The following is a 23,772-nucleotide window of genomic DNA, read 5'->3' as shown; positions in this document are numbered from 1 at the left end:
GATACATTCCAAGACCCCCAGGGGATGCCTGAAACCACAGATAGTACCAAACCCTGTATATACAGTACCGTTTTTCCTATATACACATACCTATAATAACATTTAATTTATAAATTAGATACAGTAAGGCATTAACAATAACAACTAATAATGAAATAGAATAATTATAACAATATGCTGTAATAAAATGTACATGCAAGCAGTCTCTCTTCCAAAATACCATATTGTACTGTACTCACTAAGTTTTAGAACACAACTGGCCATATATAACTGAAATTGTGATAAGGAAAACTGCAGATAAGGAGGCACTACTTTATTTGTTGACTTGAGTGGTAGTTACATGGATGTTCACTTTATAATCACTTTAATTCTAAGTGATATTTTGAATTATATTTTGGTATAAAAAAGGCTTAAACAGGGACTGGGTGTGGTGGCTCACGCTTGTAATCCCAGTACTTTGGGAGGCAGAGGCGGGTGGATCACCTGAGGTCAGGAGTTCAAGACCAGCCCGGCCAACATGGTGATATTCTGTCTGTACTAAAAATACAAAATTAGTTGGGTGTGGTGGTGCATGCCTGTAATCCCAGCTACTTGGGAGGCTGAGGCAGGAGAATCACTTGAATCTGGGAGGCAGAGGTTGCAGTGAACTGAGATCGCACCGTTGCACTACAGCTTGGGCAATAAGAGCAAAACTCCTTCTCAAAAAAAAAAAAAATAGGTTTGAACAAGGAGATTAATTATTTCCTTGTTATTTTAGACATGAATAAATGTTCTGGCATATTTTTTCTATAGTCCAATGACCCATGTGCAACTCTTAGAAATTTCTCACTCAACTTTTGTTCCTATTGTATTATTACATATTGGAGAAATCGGAAAATATTTATTGTCATTCACATGGTACCTCTATTATATATACTATATGATATAAGATATATGATAAACATATTATAAAATGAAACAATCATTGAGGATTGAAAATAAAATTTTGAGGAAATATACTGTTATCCTTATACACTTTTACTTGAATCTGCAATGAATAATATTTATTTGCCACAATGATATAAACACTAATCGTGTAACTACAGATTTAAGATCATAATACTGAAACAATAGAAGTGATGCAGAGTGTTGAACAATTCTCATTTGCAAATCTGATGGTTAATAAATACCATTTATAACTGAGGAATCAAAAAAGTGGTAAAATTTAGACTTAAAATTTGAAGAAATACTAAGTCTGAAAGAACTGAAAGCAGTTGTCTCTGAGCAGTAGGACTGGGGAAAGGGAAAGAGAGATAAACACTTCATGGTAAGTATTTCGCTTTTGATGTGTAACTTACAGTCACGTACTGTTTGGCATTACTTTTAATGGCAAAACCACAATTACTTTTGCACCAACCTAATACTTTCTTGAATGGTACTTTCTTCTGAATACGTACTCTGATCTGCCCCATCCCCTAACAATTGCTGAATTAGCTGCCCCCTCTGTTATGACAACACTCACATGCATGCCTCTCTTTATCCCTATGTTTTGATTTTCACATTTCAAGTACATGGAAGTATACATGATTTATTGTACCTTCTCATCCGAGAACTGATTTCTTTTGTCAAACCTAGAAAGTTCTCATCTTTTAAATTGTATTGTAAAAAATAGTACGTATACAAAATGTATAAGACACATGCAGTCAGCATAAAGAATGACAAGGAAGTCGACCTTTATGCGCCCACTCATAAAACAAATTACTCAAGGAAAGAGGTATCACATCATCACTGCTCCTTGCTGTGTAGTCTCTAAGCCTAGTTATCTGGCTTTTGGTGGTTTTAAGAGCTGTGTAATATCTATTTTTATATTCTTTTCTGCTTAATTTAGCCATAGTTTTTCTTGCATGCAACTAAGCAGTCTGACTTATGGAAATATAAGTTAATATTTTATTTTCATAACATTTCATAGAGTAATATGTTAGATACTGCTTTGTTCAAGCAATAAACAAGTAACCAAAGAAAGAAAATGGTAATACTGTATCATTTATGTATTTTTGTATAGAATCTTACAAGAACCTTGTAGCTTAAAATAACAAGTTATTATTTTTTGTATTCCTTGTTTTGACTGGGCTCAGCTGGGTGACACTTCTGTTCCCTGTGGTTTTGTTAGAGTCCTTTATAGGACTGACTTTGGCTGAGAGCTTTAGTGGTCTAGAACATCCAAGATGGCATCATTTACATCTGTGCTGCCTCGACTGAGCTAGCTGGAAAGACTGGCAGTGGGATGGACCTTATTCTCCATCATACATACATATGTATATATATGTATGTATATATGTATGATACATATATACATACATAGATGTGTGTGTATTTATTTTTATAGTTATATTTCAAGGCTCCAAGATACTAAAAGCAGATGCTGTCAGGAGTCTTAAGGGCTGGCATAACTGGCATATTGTCACTTGTTGATATCTTATTGGTTAAAGTGAGTCAAAAGGCTAGCCCAGATTCAATAGAAGGGAGAATGGACTCCACTTTTGGTAGGAGAAGCAGAATACAGACACTCCTGAACTTATGATGGGGCCACATCCCTATAAACGCATCATAAGTTGAAAACGTGGTAAGTTGAAAATGCTTTGAATACAGCTAACCTATCAAACATCATTGCTTAGCCTGGCCTACCTCAAACATGCTCAGAACACTCACATTAGCCTACATTTGGTCAAATATCTAACACAAAGTCCATTTATAATAAAGTGTTGAGTATCTTATATTATTACTGAATACTGTACTGAAAGTGAGTATACAAAGTATGGTTTCTACTGAAGGCATATGGCTTTTGCACCATCATAAAGTAAAAAAAAAAAAATGTTTTAAGTCAAAGCATCATAAACCAGGGATCATCTGTATGTATAAAGAGGAATTGCTATTAGCCATCATTAAACTACCACAGTCTGCATCCTGGCCACAAGAATCCACATCCCTCCCTTGTACAAAATACTCTCACATTTCCTCCCAAAGTCTCATCTCTTTATAGAATCAGCTCAAAGTCCTGGATCTTGTCATCTAAATTAGGCCTAGACCTGGATGGGGGCTCTTAAATACATCTAGTCCTGATGTGAACACCTGTAAACTGAATGGAGAAGTGAATACCCCAAATCCAACAGCCAACTCACCATGATGACACCAACAGGGATAGGAAAATTGCAACGGGCAAGCCCCATCAAAAGTGGTGGGGGTTGTAACGGAGGGCACTGAGAAATCACGGGTCCACAGAAATTCTGAAATCTGAGCTTGTGTTATTAGGGGTAGAGAATGTTTCTCAATTATGGCCCAGTTCTGTGCTCACGAGTTAATCTATTGTCCGTAATTCTTTTCTCTGTCCTCTGATCCTGAGTCATCATGCTCCCTTTCTTTAATAAAAGGTCTATGTTTATACTTCAGTAGCTTTCTCTGCCTGATTCTTGTGTGTGCTAAATTGGGCTCAGAAGCATTTTTTTTTTTTCGTTTTCAACTCTTTCTTTCCCTTTTACTTCAAGTTGGTAGGGCTGCTATCAGAAAAATTTTGTTTGAAGCAGAATTCTGTTGAGTATTTTCTATAAACCTAATTCAGGTTCACGTCATGCTTTAAAAGTCAGATCCATGATTCCTTGCAGACAGATCTCTCTCCACTTTGACAATGTCAGGCTTCCGAGAAGAATGTCTGTAAGCTTCTTTGCAGCCCCTTTGCCTGACTGAGAGCCTCTGTAAGTCACCACCTTAAATCTTTCTGAGGTCTTAACAAATGACCTTACAGTTGCATCCTTGATTCAATTTTGACCTTGAGGTCAAATATTATAGATTGCACCCTAAATTTGATTTTTTTTCTCTCTGAGGTCATTCTTCCTTTTTTTTGACCATCTGGAAAGATTGTTCTGGGCCTTCTATATTTCTTCTAAGTTCTGCTCGAAAACTAAAGAATTTCTTTTTTTTTTTTTTTGCTGAATTTTCTCATAATACCTTAGCATGCATGATTAAACTAGAGTAAATGACTTTCTTTTGGGAAATCTTCTTAGCTTCACAATTTCATTAGGTACATTTCCTGTCTTCCATATTATTGCTGGTGACAGTGTTACTAAAATTCTGCCATAAAACCATGCATGGGCTGTTCTTCTTCCAGCACCCTACAGCAATTTCCTCATTGCTCTTCCAGCCTTTACTGAGTCTCCATGCAACTCTTCTGGCCTCTGTCTCCACCAGTTCCAAGGAAAAGGCCACATTTTTGCTCTTGGTATGATAGCACCCCACTTCTAGTACCACTTGTTGTATCAATTATCTATTTCTGCAAAACAAACCATCCTAGAAATTATAGACCTTAAGCAACAATAATATACTATGTTCATGATTTTGTAGGTTGGCTGGTTTCAGCTAGGTTGTTCTTCTGTTCCATGTATTGTTGACTAGGGGCATCCACATAGGTACATTCATCCAGGAGCTTCACAGGGAGCTGGAATGTCCAAAGTGGCCATACACATGACTGTTGCTTCAGCTATGTGACTAGAGTAGCTGACAGCTGACTAGGCCTTCTCTCCAGCAAGGTAGTATGGCTTTTTACATGATGACTCAGGGCTCTAAGTGGAAGCTGGAACTGTCAATCCTCCTAAACGCTAGGCCTGAAGTAGCAAAGTGTCACATCTTCTGTGTTCTGTTTATCAAATTAAGCCACAGGTCAGTCCAGATTCAAAGGGAGAAGAAAGAGAATTCACATTTAAATGGGAGAAGGGGCATATAGCAAAAGAAAGAAATGTTAACAGCTGTGTTAAAGGAAACTCTACCACAATTATAGATTGTGATAATTGCTTTAAAGGAAATAAAATAGAGTAATGAGATAGAAGGAAATTAGAGGACACCAATTTAGATAGAATGGACAGGGACTGTCTCTCTGAGTGGAAAGGATGGGAATAAATTGGTCATATAAAGGGAGAAGAGCTTTGGAGCACAAAGAATAAACAAATAAAGTGGCCTTTAGAGAAATTTTGGGAAGACAAGATTTAACTATGAATAGAGTTGTGGTAGTGGAGAAGAAATGGTGGAAATAGAATTAGGATTTACATATGAGACAAAGTTAATGGTATTGATGAAAATGTATATAAGGATTGAGGGGGACAGGAGTATCAGAGATAATACTCAGGTTTCTGTTTTAAGGAAGTATATTAATCAGGTCTCATTTACTAGGATAGAAAATGTTGTTTGCTTTCCTTCTTTGATTTTTGTTTGTTTGCCTTTGAGTTGGAAAGGGGAACACAAGATCATAAGTTCACTTTTGAGAATGTTGAGCTTGAGGGGCCTTCATAACACTAGGTTAAACATATCCAGGAGGCAATTAGTTGTGTAAACACGAAGCCACAGAGAATGTCCAAGAGAAGATGTAAATTTTTGCAGTCATTGGAGTATAGATGAAATTAACAAAATTCTAGATACTTTCCACATTTTTCACAATTAAAAAAAAATTTGTTCATTATCTTGGTAAGTACATACAACAACGCATGTAAGTCCATAAAAATGCAACGATGGGTAAAACACGTCACACATCTATTGATTTCCTCTCTGTCTCAACTGGATTATAATAATTAGCTTTTAATCTCTAGTTTTGTACTCTTTGTTTTTACTGTTTTCTAACAAAAGATTTAAATAATGCACAAATTGCTAGAAAGATGGACACAGTGATGCTACTTAAACGGAATTCTTGGCTGTCAGTAACATCATAGAGTGCTTCAAACTGCTATCGGTTATTCCATACATGAAGGCCCAAATTTATGGTGAATTGAACATGTCATAATGCAAAAGTAGAGTGCTCAACTACACAGTGCCAGAAGATGGAGGCGATGCTATATACAATCCTATGTAAGATCAAAATGTCATTTCAAAATCTGGCTGACTTATTTAGTGAATGATATTTGGGTAACTGATGAATCATTTGAGAAAAATAAAGAAGTTAATTCTCTACACAGCAGGCAAAAGCAATTCCATGGATCTTAAACACTAAAAGAATGAGCTGAGTGGAGTCCATGCAAATCAAACACTTCTGTATGAAAATAAAAGCATGAAAAAAATTAAAAGGTGAATTTGGAAGAAAAACATGTATAACATATAACACGAAATGGCTAGTATCAACATATATTGAGTAGAAAAGTCAATAAAGCAACAGGTAATCCACTTAATAGGAGAGGATGAAAGAAAGAAAGAGAAATTTCAAAGAGAAAAGCCAACAGTCAAAACATAGAAAATTAGCCAATCTTACCAAATTGAAAATTACAAAATTAAAATATAAGAAATCATTTTGTATACCTAAGCTATACTTAAAATCCTTCTGTACTAAATATGTATTTCCCAGTGCTTGACAAAATATTTGACTTAGGCTCTGCTAGTGGAAAGATAGACTGCATAGAACAACAACAGCATCAAGAACAATCATTTCTGTGTTGATTTGAACTTCACATTTCTAATTCTGAGAATTAACAGAATAATAATTATAAAGTGCACCAGGCTTTTGCATAAGATTATAGTCATGTATGATAATAACGTGTAGAGTAACCTAAATGCCAAATAATAATCACTTAAATCATATTAGTACCTATGCAGAAGAACATCTGACAAGATATATTCCAAAATATTTGCAGAGATTAGCTTGGTCAAAGATTTCTTTTCTTTTTTGTTTATGATCAATACCTAATTTTTCTATAAATATTGTGAGGTAATTTTCTTGCATTAAAAATATACACACATATTTTAAGTATTAATTTAGAACCCGTGAGCCATACAGATATACTTACTCTCCCAGGAAAACAATTTCAGTGTTGATCTCTCCTGATTTGTGGCGGAGGAAATTCCTCAGGAAAGCGGTCACACTGTCCACAGTGATGTTTCCACAGACCACAATAAACCTAGGCAGCAAGAACAGGTGAGATGGATCATCCGAGGAACACAAGCACCTTCCTGTCAGCATTTAGAGATGAATAATTAGCTTAAACTTAGTTTTCAATAAATATGGTATTTGCATCACCCAGATATTTTTTTATTTTTTTTTGAGATGGAGTTTTGCTCTTGCTGCCCAGGCTGGAGTGCAATGGTGTGATCTCGGCTCACTGCAACATCTGCCTCCTGGGTTCAAATGATTCTCCTGCCTCAGCCTCCCAAGTAGCTGGGATTACAGGCATGCACCACCACACCCAGCTAATTTTGTATTTTTTTAGTAGACAGGATTTCTCCATGTTGGTCAGGCTGGTCTTGAACTCCTGACCTCAGGTGATCCGCCCACCTCAGCCTCCCAAAGTGCTGGGATTACAGGCATGAGCCACTGTGCCTGGCCTGCATCACCCAGATTTTAAACATTGAAACACTAAGGACTGCATTTCTAATACAAAAGAAGCATCAGCTATCCACAGTCTTCTATCTCATCTCAAGTAGAATATGATGCCAAACATTTAAATTGCACCTAGCTTTTTAAGAATACAAGAGCAACTATTACTATTGCTAGATTTTTCACATTTATTTATAACTTATAATAGACTTTTTACTTCATTTTTTCACTTGATTCCTAGTTGTCTGATAGAGGGTTTTTTGTTGTTGTTGTTGTTGTTTGTTTTTTTCTTGAGGAGCAGAAAAGTTCATCAATTTTTCCATTTCTCAGCCAAATATCATGGCTGAGAAAGCAGCACATTCCAGATTGTTTCAGCTTATCTTCCACATTTACAAATATCTGGTAGTTACAAAAACATGAGCCCAGTGGAGGGACATTGAAGACAGATGCAGAACTCTATGCATATAGTTTTTGTCATGAAAAATTTTCTTAGGTTTAATGCATTTAAAGGAGCTATTTTTCTCCTATTAGTCATTGAAGAAAACTGAAAACATAATTTTAGCCTAAGTTAACATTAAAGTTCCCAGAACTATTGACTGATTTAGTGTGTGTCCCATAGGCCTTTCCTGAGACAAATGAGGCCGGATTTTGGCTTATCTAGTTAAATCCATTGCTTCTCATTATTTATCTTTTGTTCAGTTCATCATATTTTTCCTTTCCTCTTCATAGTCCTAGATCAATTACAGTTTTCATCCAACTGTATTAAGAGACTGCTTTCAGGGAGCCTATCTCCGTTATGCCTCTTTCATTACAGCAGACAGGGATTAAGTTTTAAAAAGCATCACATCGAATTTAAGATCTCCATTTCATTCTTTTTGTCTTAGATGGGAAAAAAACCTAATGGAAGCTAAGGTAACATGAATCCAAGAAGAAATAATATAAAAACAACTCCACTCCATTTTCCTCCTGGGAACACATGGCTGTGGCATGGAAAAAAAATCAGTCATCTAGGAGGCGCTATAGAAGACAGGGTAGAAACTTCTCACGCTGGCAAATCCTCATCCATAAATGAGCCCCCGATGGTTTAGGGGAGCTTTGGCTAAGACAACTGAATTAAATTAATTATTTTTAATTGGAATCATGGCTTTAATCTGATCTGTTATGTAAAGTTAGCCATAAGTTACCCATACAAGGAAAATGAGTAAGACAATTGGTAATGGCTATAGGAGAAGTTAGTGAAAACGAATGTACAAATAGTGCCATCATCAATAATATTTATTGACAGTGAATTACAACATTATCTGTCATTTTAGTTGATTTAGTTTTCTTATGAGCATCTATGTAGCGGTTTGGGTCAAGTAGCAAATATCATTTTCTTGTGGTATTTAGTTTAGCACAATCCTTTTTAGTGAATGCAGGATGTTGCTGATATATTCGCCTTGGGTTCTACAGCTAAGCCAGACAATAGATGTCTAGAATGAGATATATGGCTAATAGAATTTCTTAAACTGTAGAAATTATACTTAAAACACTACTTACTTCTTTCCTTTGAGTGCTTCATAGGAACTGGTGTATTTCCTCTTGTTAGCAAACAGGTCCACCATTTCAGGTATATAGTTCGCAAATAATATCTAAAATTGATCAGCAAATAAAACCTTAGTTCTCATTATTTTGATGGATACTCCAAAAATGTCAAGATTAGAAAGGAAAAGGAGGGCACATAAAACTTTCTGTCATCTAAGAGCACATGATAGCATATTAAAGGGACCTAGTTTTTCTTCCTTATTTCAGCCTTTGAATTTTGTTAAAATTTAATACAAGGCTTTTCTGTATTCAAAATGATGAAAGCAAAGGATAGCAGCAAGGTGACTTCACCACATGTCTTATCCTTTCATCACTTTTGTTTTTGTTTTTGTTTTTGAGACAGAGTCTCTGTCTGTCTCCCGGGCTGGAGTGCAACCTCCGCCTCCCAGGTTCAAGGGATTCTCCTGCCTCAGCCTCCTAAGTGGCTGGGACTACAGGTGCCTGCCACCATGCCTGACTGATTTTTATATTTTTAGTAGAGATGGAATGCCTCCATGTTGGCCAGGCTGGTCTCGAACTCCTGACCTCAGGTAATCCGCCTGCCTTGGCCTCACAAAATGCTGGGATTACAGGCCTGAGCCACTGTGCCCGGCCCTCCTTTTATCACTTCTAACTTCCCTTCTCACTCTGACTTTATTCTATTTGGGGCTTGGAAAAATGAAAGCATATGGGACAGAGGAGGGTTAAGAGACAATGACTGAAAAAAGGGATGTGAGACCGTGGATGGGTAGATATCAAAAAAGTGGAGTGGAGAACTCTTTTGTGGTTTTTAAGGAATTGAAATGAAAGTCACTAAAAGAAAAGAAGGCTTTTGCCTTTGCTACACTCGTAAACCAGGCACAGATGTTCATATCTCTAAAGTTAAATGCTGTTTTAGTGAAAGGTTACTCATTTGAGCTGGGAGGAATGGAATTTTCTTCAGATCAAATCTCAAATATCCTTCCTCTTTAGAAGAAAGACTTTAATTTGATGGGCAAACTATGAAGGAAGATAGGTTTTCTCAAATCAATGTAGAGCTTAATAAGGAAATTCTGCTTCCTTTGTCTACTATCCTTCATTCCTGGAAACCAAGCAATTTTATCCTGAGCTCCAGGGGATGCAGTTTGGAAAACATGGGATCTGTGCATTTTTTCATTTGCCCTTGATATGTGCCCCAAGTAATGCAACATTCACTCTTAAACCTATATTGCTTCATTGATTACTGTTAACCAAATATTTTCTGGTTTATGTAGCTATATTCAAAATATATTAAAAATATTCTTCACCAAACTCCCCAGTGTGAAGAACATGATGAAGGTCCGTCCTAAGGATGTCTTGGCTACCACATCTCCAAAGCCAACAGTTGACGTTGTTGCCATGACCAGGTAAATTGACTCAAAATATGATATATTCTGTGAATTTCTACCTTTGAGCCAGGGATCACCAGAATTTTCCACCTGTCCAAAGAGAGAAGACTCAGGAAATGTCTGAATAGAATCCAAGAGAAGATTTTTAAAGAATAGGCAAAACATTAGATTAATTGCACTTCATTTAATCCAAATGAAATACCAAATGGCTTTCAGGTTGCTATGAAGAGTTTACATAAATGGAAGAGTTTGTAAATCATGGGTAGTGAGTATAAAGTCTTGGTTTCCTTAATTGTGATCATTGCCGAAATCTGAGATGGCTTGTAGCTGCAGCACAGCATTTGAAAAGCTCCACAGGGGACAGATGCCTCTGGGCTTTCTTTTCAAGTGGGCACAAGCATTGCATCCTGGAGCCAGGGGACTCCAAAGGCTCTCAGACTGAGCAATTATGACATATTCTCACTTTTTAACCAGATTAGGATTATCATTAAGGAAAGAAGCACTTAAATGAGCACTTCATTTCAGTGAGCTTAAGCACATAGAATGCTAGTGTCTACGGAAAAACAAACCGATTTTTCCAAGTTGTTTCCCTCTTTGCACAGTGGTCTTTTCAGTGATTTTTTTTTAAAAAATAACTTTAAATTTTAAAGTTATTTTTTAACTTTAAATATTTTAAAAAACCTTTAAAAATATTTTCCTCTGATTTTTTCTTTGAGTCTTCACCTTTCAAGAAAACTAAATTTATCAGAATTTTTATATTAGATAAATGAAGTAACTTAGACACATTATTACATACATTATAAATATATGTAAAATATTGCATAATATAACATATTGTATATAACATACATTTATACATGCATAGTTTATAATAAAATATTCATTTCTTTGTTTTTTCTTTTAGATCCTTTTCTCTCCTCAGCTCACATATTTTCTAGATGTTTTCCATTTCTATTTAGCACAAAAGATGATAAAATCTTAGAGATGTCTGACTGGGGAAGGGGGCTTTTTGTTTTGTTTTTAAGAACTGAGATGGAAATTAGAAACCATGCAGTTTGCTCAGATATTTGTTCCCTTTTTAAAAGTGATGTGCCAAGTGCTGATCCTTTCTTAAATTTAATGAATAGGTTAAGAGTGTGGACCCCTATAATACTCCTCTCCAAAGTAAGAATGGGATTATATGTCTGTTCTTAAGTCTTATGGCTGATAGTGGATACTGTTGCAAAGTCACTGACTTCTGGAGTCTTCACTATTTTCCAAGACATACATTACAAGAAAACCAAATTTAAGTCACACAGATTTAAATCATTCATATTTATTGGCACAATTCCCTTTAAGCTAAAATCCCATAGTGCCTTTTACAATGTCGTAGTACAGGGATTCAATACGACAGGGCACAACATGTACAAAGTAAAACTAAATTTATTTTAACCTGGAAATATCCTTTATAATTTTTTAAAGAATGCTTTAAAATTTAACTCATTGTCCTTGGGAGTAATAATTTGGTGTTTCAAATCCCTTTTCACTTTCTCAGTATCTCTTTAGTTTATGGAGGAAGGGAGCTGGCAGCCTTCTGCGGGTCCACTTATTCACACTGTTCTTCCTCTTAACCATGTTAGCATTGACCCATCAATCCAAGGTGGGAAATACAGTTAAGGTAAAGTATTATGGACTAATGTTAACAGACTGAATCATTATCTATTTTAGCTCCATATTTCAAAACTGAATTCTTATTATTTTAAACTTTGTTTCAACTTTAGATAAGATACACTAGGAAAAAGAATATGAGGACACTCTCTCATCTCCCCTTACCTGCCCATCAACATTTATATTAGCTATATTAATTTTATTTGTGCATCTACATTCTAGTCTGTAGTGATAATTACCTTGGTTATGTCTTAGCTCTATTTTTTATCCATTCAGTAATCATTACCACTACTTTTTTTTTTTTTTTTTTTTTTTTTGAGAGGAGTCTTGCTCTGTCACTCAGGCTGGAGCGCAGTGGTATGAACTTGGCCCACTGCAACCTCCACCTCCTGGGATCAAGCAATTCTCTTGCCTCAGCCTCCTGAGTAGCTGGGATTGCAGGTGCCTGCCACCACACCTGACTAATTTTTCTATTTTTAGTAGAGACAGGTTTTCCCCATGTCAGCTAGGCTGGTCTCGAACTCCCAACCTCAGGTGATCCGCCCCTCCTTGCCCTCCCAAAGTGCTGGGATTGCAGGCATTAGCCAAGGGGCCTGGCCAAAATATCAGGGGTTTTTTGTTGTTTGTTTTTTGAGATGGATTCTCACTCTGTCACCCAGGCTGGAGTGAAGTGGCATGATCTTAGCTCACTGCAACCTCCGCCTCTCGGATTCAAGTGATTCTCCTGCCTCAGCCTCTAGAGTAGCTGGGATTACAGGTGCATGCCACAATGCCCAGCTAATTTTTTTATATTTTTAGTAGAGATTAGGTTTCATTAGCCGGGCTGGTCTCGAACTCCTGCCCTCCAGTGATGCACCTGGCTCAGCCTCCCAAGTAGCTGGGATTATAAGCACCTGCCATCACGCCCGACTAATTTTTGTATTTTTAGTAGAGACGAGGTTTCACCATGTTGGCCAGGATGGTCTCAAACCCCTGACCTCCAATGATGTGCCTGCCCTGGCCTCCCAAAGTGCTGAGATTAAAAGTGTGAGCTACCGTGCCCAGCCACTACCACTACTTCTTACCATGGCTTCCCCATTCTTGAATTCTCTTTCCATTAATCTCCTATGTGGCTGAATTTTATCATTAAGCTATTAATACAGATTCAAAAGAAGCTCACTGGTGCATTTCCCCTTGCATGCTTAAAATTACAGGACAGGTTACACTTTCTTTTATGCAAACTTTATGGACACTGCTGTATCATCTTCTGGTATAGACCAATGTTGTCAAGAAAACTGAAGCTAGTCTCATTGGTTCTCCCCTGTATAGACCCTGTTTTGTTCTGCTTGGATTATCTTTTTTATCCCAGGATGTCTGTAACTGCTCCAATATATGATTAGAATTAATAATTTAGAATTATCTTTCATGGAATGCAGTCTATCCTTTAATCTACAGGTTCAACACCTTGTTTTAAAACACCTTTCTGGTCCCATTTATTGTGTTATTTTCTGTAATACCCTAATGATATTTACAGTAGGTTGAATCAATATTGTCCTTTCATGTTTCTTTTTTACAACCATTTGAGTATCTTTGTTATTTTCCATGTCAAGATTTTTGCTCCAGTCCTGTCCATCATGTTTTGAATGTGATTTTGTCAAATTTATTATATTTTGTTTCCCTCTAATGTGGTTTTTAGCTCCGTAATACTCTTCTTCTTATTTTTCTCTGATATCTTTTGGCCCACTTTCAATTACTTCTATTGTTTAATAATCCCTTGGTTAAAACTGTATAAATATTCTATGAAGGATCATTTCCAGTTTTTCTAAAAAACTTATTTTTATTTTTTAAATATAAAGGACTTTTTTTCTTAACTTTTCCTTTGTTACCTTGGGCAAATTATCTTAATTGTTGCTCTCATAACTGTTTTATTTTGTAACTTCTATTATGCTAATATTTCTCTGCTGTCCAACACACCTTCTTGTTATTTTTAGCAGAATTTAGGCACAGGTGTCATATTGATTCCTTTCTAGTTAATACTCATCTTTGAATGATATCATCATTTAGCTGAAGGATAGTGTGAGAATGGGAAGATGGTGAGTTAGGGCAACCATAGCTTTTATTCTGGCTTGTCATTTCAAATATCCCCTCAATAAAATCTGCTATTTTCTTTGTTCTGGGATATAGATTTTCTAGGTTTTTAATGTTCTAGAAACTGGTATGGCTCAAAGTGGCACTGTCTAATTCACATGCCATCTGATTGCTTCTCCTTTTTTCTGTGCTTACATCCTTGCTGGAGGTCTCCTTTCCTGGGATACCAGATGTCCAGCAGGGAAACATGCTCATATCCTTAGAGGAGTGGAGCAAGACTATAATGATTTCAAGTAGGCCTGGCAGAGACTGTGTTAAACCCAAGAGCACCTGCTGTACATAGGGAGAAGCTGGAGAAGCTATAGGGAGAAGCTTTTTTTTTTTTTTTTTGAGATGGAGTCTTGCTCTGTCGCCAGGCTGGAGTGCAGTGGTGCAATCTCAGCTCACTGCAACCTGTGCCTCCTGGGTTCAAGCGATTCTCCTGCCTCAGCCTCCCAAGTAGCTGGAACTACAGATGCATGCCACCACTTCTGGCTAATTTTTGTATTTTTAGTAGAGACAGGGTTTCACCATGTTGGCCAGGATGGTCTTGATCTCTTGACCTCGTGATCCGAAGCTATTCTTCAGCTATGGCTGTTGGTGGCCTTGGGAGAATGGGATTATTAGAACTTTATATTTTCCCAAAGAATTCAGAAATTCTGATTTTTATGTGAGCTCTTCATAAAAGTCAGCGAGTGACACAAAATAGCAAACAAAAAAAACCATAATTAGGTCAAATATAATAATATGCTTGTAGGCCACATTAAGCCTTAGAGCCTCTCATTGAGACAGCTATTAAAGGAAAAAGAAAAAAAAGTCCTAATGACTTTTCCTTTAGCATCCTGTGGTGGCCACGAGGTTTCTACAGGGACACTAATGTCTGCTTATCCCCTGGTGGGCCCAGGACTCTAAGGTTCAATTCTCTAAATCTAGGAATCAGCCTTTAGTGCTGTGACACTTCAGGAAAATCTCTCTCCTTCCTGAGTGCTGAGGAGGATGTAGAGAGCTTCAGATTTCTTGAAGGTTCATATCCTTGTTTGCATTTGACATTTTTCTTGTTGAATTGAACAATGGTAACTTTTTAATGTATTTTAAAATTGTTATTGTTTTATATTAATTTTGAGAGAAGGGCTCAGATAAAAAAGACCTGTTATGCATTCTGTTTTGTTTATCTCAAAGGCTTTTGCGGGCTTTTAACATCTCCCATCAATTTCTGTATTTGCTAATGACTGCTCCTCAACTGTCCTCAAGAAGTAAAGTCCAGGAGTTCCTTTCCTACAGCTGAGATCCATTTCCTAGATTTCTCATTATGTGGGATAAGAACCAGACTTTCCTACAGGCAAAGGAGGCAGCTAGGTATACAGATTGATTTCAGGAGGATCAAGAAAGCCACCAAACTCCCCTTTGCAACAGTAAATCCTCCCTTATATGTCTCAGCATTTATAAGTCTGAAATCCTGTAACTGGCTTTGTTTCCTTCACTTTTTAATTTTTTTTTAATGCCAGAACCCTTATAAGATATAGTGATACATTTTACCTATTGCTGATACATTTGGAGCTTACTAGGTCTTTCCCTAAGAGTAGGTTTTGAAAGTTGGAAGAGGGAACAGAGACACTTTGATTGTAGGAGACGCATATTTGTGAGAATATGAGGGTAAAGAAAACCTGAAAATGGGAAGTAGAAAGACACACCTCCAACTGGCTTACAGTGATGGAGACAGGGGCTCAGCAGGTTTCCTTCCATTTTTCAAAAAATGGATGCTGGTAACAACAGACACCACTAGGGATTGTGATGAGATGCTTACCAGGTGAATGAATCCTGCAGCTGTGAACCAGGTACTGAGAACTATTGACAACAGTTTGGAAAACTTCACTGAGTTACTAGAGGAAGAGAGACAAAGAGCTGTTGGGTCTAACAGATTCCAGAACAACATAAACACCTCATCCTCTAAGATGTTGCTACACAAAGTGTGGCTCATGGACCAGAAGGAATGGCGTTACCTGAGAACATATTCGAAATGCAGCATCCCAGTCCCTGCCCCGATCTCCCAATCTGCATTGGTACAAGATTCTCTGCTTGATTCATATACACATTAGAGGTTGAGAAACACAGCTCTGAAACTTGCCCAGTCACATATACTTGTTTGGAAAGTTTGAATTTTGCTGCGATATCCACTAGCCTCATATCACTTTTTAAAATATCTACATGTGGATCATAGAGATTGTTATATTGTCCAACATAATACTATGCAATGCATTATGCTAGGAATCCAAGGGGTAGAAATTCAGGGAGCAGATTTGCAAAATAAAATTCTGAACAGAACACAAAAATATAAAGTCACTCAGACTGCTGAACTGATAACAGGGTCTTTAAGTGAAGAAAGATCAGAGGGGCCCTTGTCACCTAAGGAGAGCCCTAGAGCTTAGCTGAGATCTCCCTGGTTTTCAGGCAGGACCACCCATCACACAAGACCAGACTTTCTTCCTCCAGCTTCTTCATAATTCATAAACACATAGCAGTGAAATCCACCTGGCCTCTAATATTTGATGCTTCTAATTTGACTGTCAAGGCATGGAGATTTTGAGTGGGTAACAGACCAAACCGCTTAAAATTTTACAAGTATTGCTGCTCAAAGGTAGTTTGGATTCTGTTCTTATTGTCTGGAAATACTTAGGTGGCTATATTTCTGCAAGAAATAATTCACTGCTTGCTGCTACTGGGTAATGTATGCTTCGGGGAATTGTCTTACATTCCAATATGGCTGAAGAAGTGTTTCTTTTTTTTTTACCTAGCCAGCAGAGACATGAGTTACTAAAGCAAATATATAGAACCAACGCCTCTGAATTACTTTGACTTTTTTTTTTTTTTTGGTGGAGGGACCTAGAATTAAAACCTAAATAAACTTATACACCATAGCTTTACAAAACAAAGACTAAACCAGCTCTTTAAAAGGATTGCAAAGTTTTCAGCTAGTGTAAGATGTAATATAATGGGAGAATGTGAACAAATAATATTTTGGCAGCTGAGAGATTACATGATCTTTGCACTGAAATTCTGATAAGAAATGCATTGAGTTTAAGGTCCAGTTAATACATTCATTTTCTAATCCAAACTAATAAGTAAGCAGTACTTCAGTCAGGGCTATTTACCTGGTCTTGATGGCTCGTAGAATTTGCAAGATTTGAGGGAGTTCTAGCAGCCGCAATGCTCTTAGGAACCTTAAACCTACAAACCAATGGAAAGGAGAAAGCTGCCAAAATCAGAGGGTGACTCCAGAGTGAGCCTACATTATAACACCATTGGAATCGCTTACATTCTTTTTCTTCTAGACATGTTCCAAATCTATTTTCATGTTATAGGTTTAACAGCATAAGCTGTAGTTCAAATGCTAGCCCGGACACTGTTATAACCTAAGGCAATCCCCTCGCCTTCTCTAGTTCCTTATCTGTAAGATGGGAATGTAAAATGTAAAATGGTACTATTATAATTGTACCAACCTCACAGAGTTGTAGCATCCATATCAAGCATGTAGAAGCTTGCCTCACATATTATGGGGACTATTCCCCATATGATATAGCATCCATATCAAGCATGTAGAATATGCCTCACATATTATGGGGACTATTCATGTTACTCTATTTAACTCTTCTTTAGAACGGAGAGCAAAATTTCCCTTAACCACTTAAACTCCTGACTATACAATCTCTATGATATGCTTCACAATGTTTGAATGATGTTTTAGTTTAGGTGGTATGATAATAACATTAGCAAGGAATGGAATTCATATTTATTTTATAGATAATAAATCATAATATAAAATTACATGAAACTGATAAAAGCTACATAATGTCCATGCACTGTCAACACATTCACCTTAAAGACAAAACAACTAATTAAATAATTCTCTAAAATGCCATAGCACATATGGAGATGATGATTAGCTTTTAAAGACAAAGGGAGGTTTTTCATCTCCCCCAGCTCCTGTGGGATCCCAGCATAAAGGTGCTACCAGGGGAATGAGATGTTGGAGCCTTGCCTCTCACATTACAAATACAGTCAATTCCATCAACAACTATTGAACACCTACTGTGTGCCTGCTGCATTGCTAAGTGTTAAAGTCAAAAGGTTTCTGCAAGTGTATTACAAAACCATACTATTAAGGTGAGAGGTTTTTAAAATGACAGTCAGGCATTAAGGAAAAATGAAAAATAGATACTTATAAATGAACGTTGAGTTTTTGTTTTATTCCTAGATATTGCTACCCGTTCCCACAGCACACTTACCTAGCCAATTGCTCTTCAAATAATAAGAAATAAAGGTTGGTGGGATGGTAAAGATGTCTACGATTGAATTCATCTCCAGCCAGAACTTGATCTTGTCATCAGCTGCCATAAACTAAGAAATGGAAACAGAATAACACAAATTCTGTTACCCTCAAGAATTTTAAAGTGAACACAAGAGATAGCACTATTCAGCTACATTTTACTTATCAGCTGAAGCCTTGATCTCCTTCTATTTTACATATACACAGACACATATATTTATATGCTATGTGGATGCTTTGGGAGGCCAAGGCGGGCAGATAGCTTGAGGTCAGGAGTTTGAGACCAGCCTGACCAACATGGCAAAACCCCATCTCTACCAAATATACAAAGATTAGCTGGACATGGTTGCAGCTGCCTGTAATCCCAGCTACCCGGGAGGCTGAAGCAGGAGAACCGCTGGAACCTGGGAGGTAGAGGTTGCAGTGAGCTGAGAACGCTTCACTGTACTCCAGCCTAGGTGACAAATCAATACCCTGTCTAAAAAAAAAAAAAAAAAAAAAAAAAAGGTATGTTTTTATACACAGCATGCCTATATATACATACATATATGTGTATATTTTATATACACACATTAGTCTCCCACAAACAGGAAATGAAGAGATTGAAATCTAGATCTAGAGCAGGTCTTAATAAATACCTCGAGTGAGAGAAATATTTAACAAATGAGTGTAACAAAATGAAACAAAGATACAAAGTTATTTTCCACAGTTGTATTGCTGGCATGCCACCAGTGGAGCCAAGGACATCTCCAGAGACTTGCTACTCAAGTTCTGCTCGCTTGTCATTATTAGTAAAGATGGGAAGCCAGTAAGGAGGCCATGGGAACACGGTGATGGCATTTAACAAAAGAATTACTTTCATGTTGTGTTGGAACTTTTAACCTGGTTTAGGGTTTCACGTGCAGGAGAGAGAGTTTTTAGGGATCGGTATATATTTAACAAGTTAGGGCACAGATGATCTATCTTTAGAGTTTGAAAACTCGGGCAGATTGTAGGACTAACTGAGACACGGTTAGTTCTCTGTATGTTGTGCCTGTGGTGTTTGGATATTCACTCCCACTTTCAATAGGTACTTACTCTCAATCCAAAATAGAAACTAAAGAAAGCATTGAAAACCAAATCAATAGGAATGGTTTTGTCTTCGTATGATGAACAGCTTCCAACAGGGCTGGAAAAGAAAGAAGGACAGTTTGTGAAGATGAACATTTTAAAAGTGGTGTCTATATAAGACCAACTAAAGGGAAAGAATAGGAAAATTTTTCTTTATTCACCATGAATCCAGACACTTAAGTTAAGATCTCAAGGAAATTAACTTTTCTCTTGGGAGTAGAGGAATGCATGAACAAAACCAGTGGACTGCCCATGGCACTGGAAATAACAGGAAAATTACCCACAATTTCTTTCATAGTATGTATTGGTTCTATTTCCATTTTAACAGTGGGGATTCAGAGCCAGAGAGATGATGGGGCTCTTCTTGGTTTGCAAGATCATCTATCTAGTGAGTATATTTTCATTTTATTCTCTTCTGATACAGAGATACTCTAGGTCAAATGGATTGATTTGAACCAATTTCAAAGAAAATCTCCTAAAATATCTCTTAGGAATTTACAATGCAAAGACAACCAGTTTCCCTAGGTTCTCTAAAGTTGCCTGGCTTTCTGTGGCCCTGCAATCCCAATTCCATTTTAGCTAGAAATCCAATATAACTCCCAAGTGATTGACATGGAATTCAGATTAGATTGGGCTTTGTCCAAAATAGCTGCCCTAACCCTGAGAAATAAGAAAGGGACGCTTTCAGAGGACAGCAGGCAACAATTTGCTTCTTTGTCACAGGTGAGGGCTGGCATTTTCCTTTCTCAATACCATCTGAAGTTGCTTGAAACCTATGAGAAACCCTGAAACTACGACAGTTTCTGTTCCAACACCTAAGGAAACCAAAGACATATAAAACCTTCATGAGTGGCCTAAGTGAGGGAAAGAAAGCTGAAGGCTGGTGTCCCAGAGACTCCAGAGTAAATCTGGGGTGGGGGTTGCAGACCACCCTGACCCCTAGCAGTGGAAGGTGGCAGGATACAAGAAAACTCTTGTATATTTTGCAGAGCTGGGCTTAGTGCTTACTGGGAGAAGCCAAACGTATCATTTTTTATGAGCTTGTGTGTGTGCGTGCATGTGTGTGTGAAAGTATATTAAGCATTATTCCTGAGGAGAAAATTCCAAATTAGACGAGCAATATACTGATAATAGCAGACAAGCATGACTGGACAATGTACTCACTCAGCAGAATTGATGAAATAGATTATAAGAGACCCAATGCTTAGTACAAAAACAAGGATCACCTGAAAATGAAAAACAGGGACAAATGTCTAAATCCACTTCATTTGCATTAAATAAATTGACAAAAGTGTGTTTTCTCTTTTTACCATGCCTGTGTACGTGTAGCCATTTATTCACATATTCACTTATGTTAGCATTCATTCATTCATTCATTCATTCATCTGTTTATCGATTCAAGAAAACTTGATTGGACCTTTACTGAGTATTAAAAAAATGAATATGTACCCATTTTACTTACCTAATTTTAACTTGCACACACTTCAGAATACACAGTTCGTCCTTCCTGCTGCTTCTAGAGCCTTTTAATCTTTGATCTCAAGAGGTCCTTTCCTGTGATCACTTATTCACTCATCAAACATCTATTAAGGGCTTAATAGGCTTTATGCAATTTATCGCATGCTAGAAAAGAAGGGGTTATTGGAAATAGACCCTGGATTTGAATTATTGGTTATATTATAGAAAAAATTCCAGACATGTGTTCCCTAAAGGATAGCCAGAATTTTCACAGTAGGGAAAATGCTACAAGTGAGAAGAAGGTGATTTTTTTTTTACCATGCCAGTGCCTCTGTAAAATAGGGGTAACTCAGGGCATGCAATTGGAAACTGTCCATTCAAAGCCCTGGGGGTGTTTGGATAAAATCTTTGGCAGCCTTCATGACATTTCAGGTTAATTTTAGGTAATTTAACATTCCTCCAGTTATTTCTAGTTTCCAACCATCCAGCTTTTGAACATGTTCAGTCCAGCGTAATTCTAATAATGAAACTCTGGATTTCATTTAGGATTAAATCTTCTCTTTATTTTAGCTCAGATATTCCTTGGGTGGGCTATGTATATTGTGAAAGGACTCAGTTTCATCTCTATTAACCATTTCTAGGTTTTTATTCCTAGATTCTTCTGACTAGGCTACCTCTGACCTCTCCAGAATTGTAGCTCCATGTGGGGAGGGATCAGAAAGGGGACATCAGAGAAGGAACTTGCTTCTCTGACTGGTGTTAGATCATGAAGCTCACACCCTGGGGCTCTCTGGGCATGAAAGGTCTTTAATGTTTACTTTCATGAGTGGTCCCACTGTTCTTTGGAGATTCCAACTGAATTCATGTTCAAATTCCACAAATATTTCTCTAGCTCCTCTTGGGACCCAAGTATTCTTCTATTCAGCAGTGATCAATATACACAAAGATCCCTGCCCCCTCATTGACATCACAGCCTGGATGACAAATGAAGATAATTAATATGCAAATCATCTGGTATGTTAGAAGTGAAATTCTTTGAAAATAAAACAAAGCAAAATAAAGGGGGAAAATGCAAGGGGAAGGGGAAGAGGAAAGACAATCTTTTTGATATTTAATGGCTAAGCATCCCATTTGTGGTTCCCTTGATTTCGGTGAAGCCTGTTCTCTCACGGCCACTCTTCTCTCACTACTTCTCACCCTCCTATTTTCTGCTGGAACTCTTATCCTCCCAGATTCCCCATTCAGCTGGTTATAGAAGTCTCTCCCATGTGATTCACATCTGGCACATGGAAACTCTTAAGGTTTCTTTGTTCCAACAAACACTGGAAGGGACAGATTATGTCCTGGGTGGCAACTCGTCTGACACAAAGCAGGTAGCCAACAATGAGCCACAAAGGAGCCACAGACCTGTCCTCTGTGCTCCCAAAGTTCCAAGGAAGGCGAACTGAGATTTCTGAGTGGTCCCTATTCAGCTTCCTGTCCTAAGTTTGAGATGAGAGGAAAGTACCCTCACATTTCTCCAACAGCAGAGCTCCTTCCAAAAACGCTCTTCTGTTTCAAGTTGACCCTAGTTTACAAGTGATTGGGTAAGAGGCTAGGAGCTTCAACTGGTTTTCTTTCAAGAGCTTTGTAAGTGGTAGTGTTGGGGTCTCAGCTCTTATAGTAAGTTCCATTTTTTTTTTTTTTTTGAGACGGAGTTTCACTCTTTTGCCCAGGCTGGAGTGCAGTGGCACAATCTCGGCTCACTGCAACCTCCGCCTTCCAGCTTCAAGCAATTCTCCTGCCTCAGTCTCCCGAGTAGCGGGATTACAGGCACCCACCACCATGCCTGGCTAATTTTTGTATTTTTAGTAGAGACGGGGTTTCACCATGTTGGCCAGGCTGGTCCTAAACTCCTGGCCTCAAGCGATCTGCCCGCCTTGACCTCCCAAGTGCTGGGATTACAGGTGTGAGCCAAGGCGCTTGGCCCTGTAAGTTCCATTTAAAAAATCTAGGTTAAGTGTTGATGAAGATAGTACTAAGTTTGATGGTTTCATGCAGATATTCAGTTGCAACTGTGGTCTGAAGCTCAGAAAAGTTGTTGGGAGTGGAGATATATATATGTGTGTGTGTGTATATATACACACATATATACATTTAATAGCAGCATATTGATAATTATTAATAATTTTAATGAAATCCTTTTGCTTTTCTTTACATATGATTATATACATTTTTTCTCTTATGAAATCCCATAAAAGGTTCAAGTAAAAATCAAATATTGACAGATTTCTGGAAAGACGATGGCATATATGACTTACATTTACAAACCCCCCCCAACCCATGGAAATGAATAAAAACATGTAAGTAAATTTAAAAAGAAAAAAAAAGATAGAAACTAAGAATTGAATACCACAAACCCAAAGATTATTACCCAGAAATCATAGGAAACCAACAGCAAAATGTATATTAAAACCAAAAGAAGGCGCTGGGAGCTGACAGCTTTGTGGACACTAAGGAGAGGAAAGATCACCTGGTGCCCATCAAGCAGACCATCCATATTCAAAACTCCTTACCTGAGGAATTTACAAGTAATCAGACTTTCCTATTATCTAAAGCAGGCATCTGGTTCTATGTTTCTTTCCCCCTAATTTATAAGTAACTAGAATTTCTATACATCTCTGGATTGCATGCATGTAGAAACTCATTGCGCAACCCTTGTTGACATCAAGGCACCAAAATGTCTACAAATGTAATCATTTATGATGACCCATGTGGCTAATATGGTTCAAATTTCCCTTAAGCTCCTGCTTTAAAGTCCAGAAACACCCCTAAGGAAAAATCCATCTCAACATACTCACTCCTGTTTTGCTGAAGCACCTTGCTGCACACTCAGT

The 23,772-nt window shown here is 37.5% G+C and overlaps 1 protein-coding gene across 1 annotated transcript in view; it reads right to left on the bottom strand.

Moving 5' to 3' along the window:
• The window catches only part of KCNU1 (potassium calcium-activated channel subfamily U member 1), a 164,000-nt gene that overhangs the window by 123,709 nt on the left and 16,519 nt on the right, over positions 1–23,772 (bottom strand). Inside the window, 8 exon segments of the mRNA XM_054497661.2 lie at positions 6,795–6,905; positions 8,861–8,952; positions 10,171–10,341; positions 15,809–15,884; positions 17,154–17,229; positions 18,288–18,399; positions 19,406–19,496; positions 20,603–20,664. Of these exon segments, the coding sequence (XP_054353636.1) occupies positions 6,795–6,905; positions 8,861–8,952; positions 10,171–10,341; positions 15,809–15,884; positions 17,154–17,229; positions 18,288–18,399; positions 19,406–19,496; positions 20,603–20,664 (791 nt within the window).

This window comes from Pongo pygmaeus, chromosome 7, assembly GCF_028885625.2.
Source record: "Pongo pygmaeus isolate AG05252 chromosome 7, NHGRI_mPonPyg2-v2.0_pri, whole genome shotgun sequence".
In the NCBI taxonomy this organism is placed as follows: domain Eukaryota; kingdom Metazoa; phylum Chordata; class Mammalia; order Primates; family Hominidae; genus Pongo; species Pongo pygmaeus.
The sequence above is the reverse complement of the archived record's forward strand: the minus strand, read 5'-3'. Positions and strand labels throughout refer to the sequence as shown.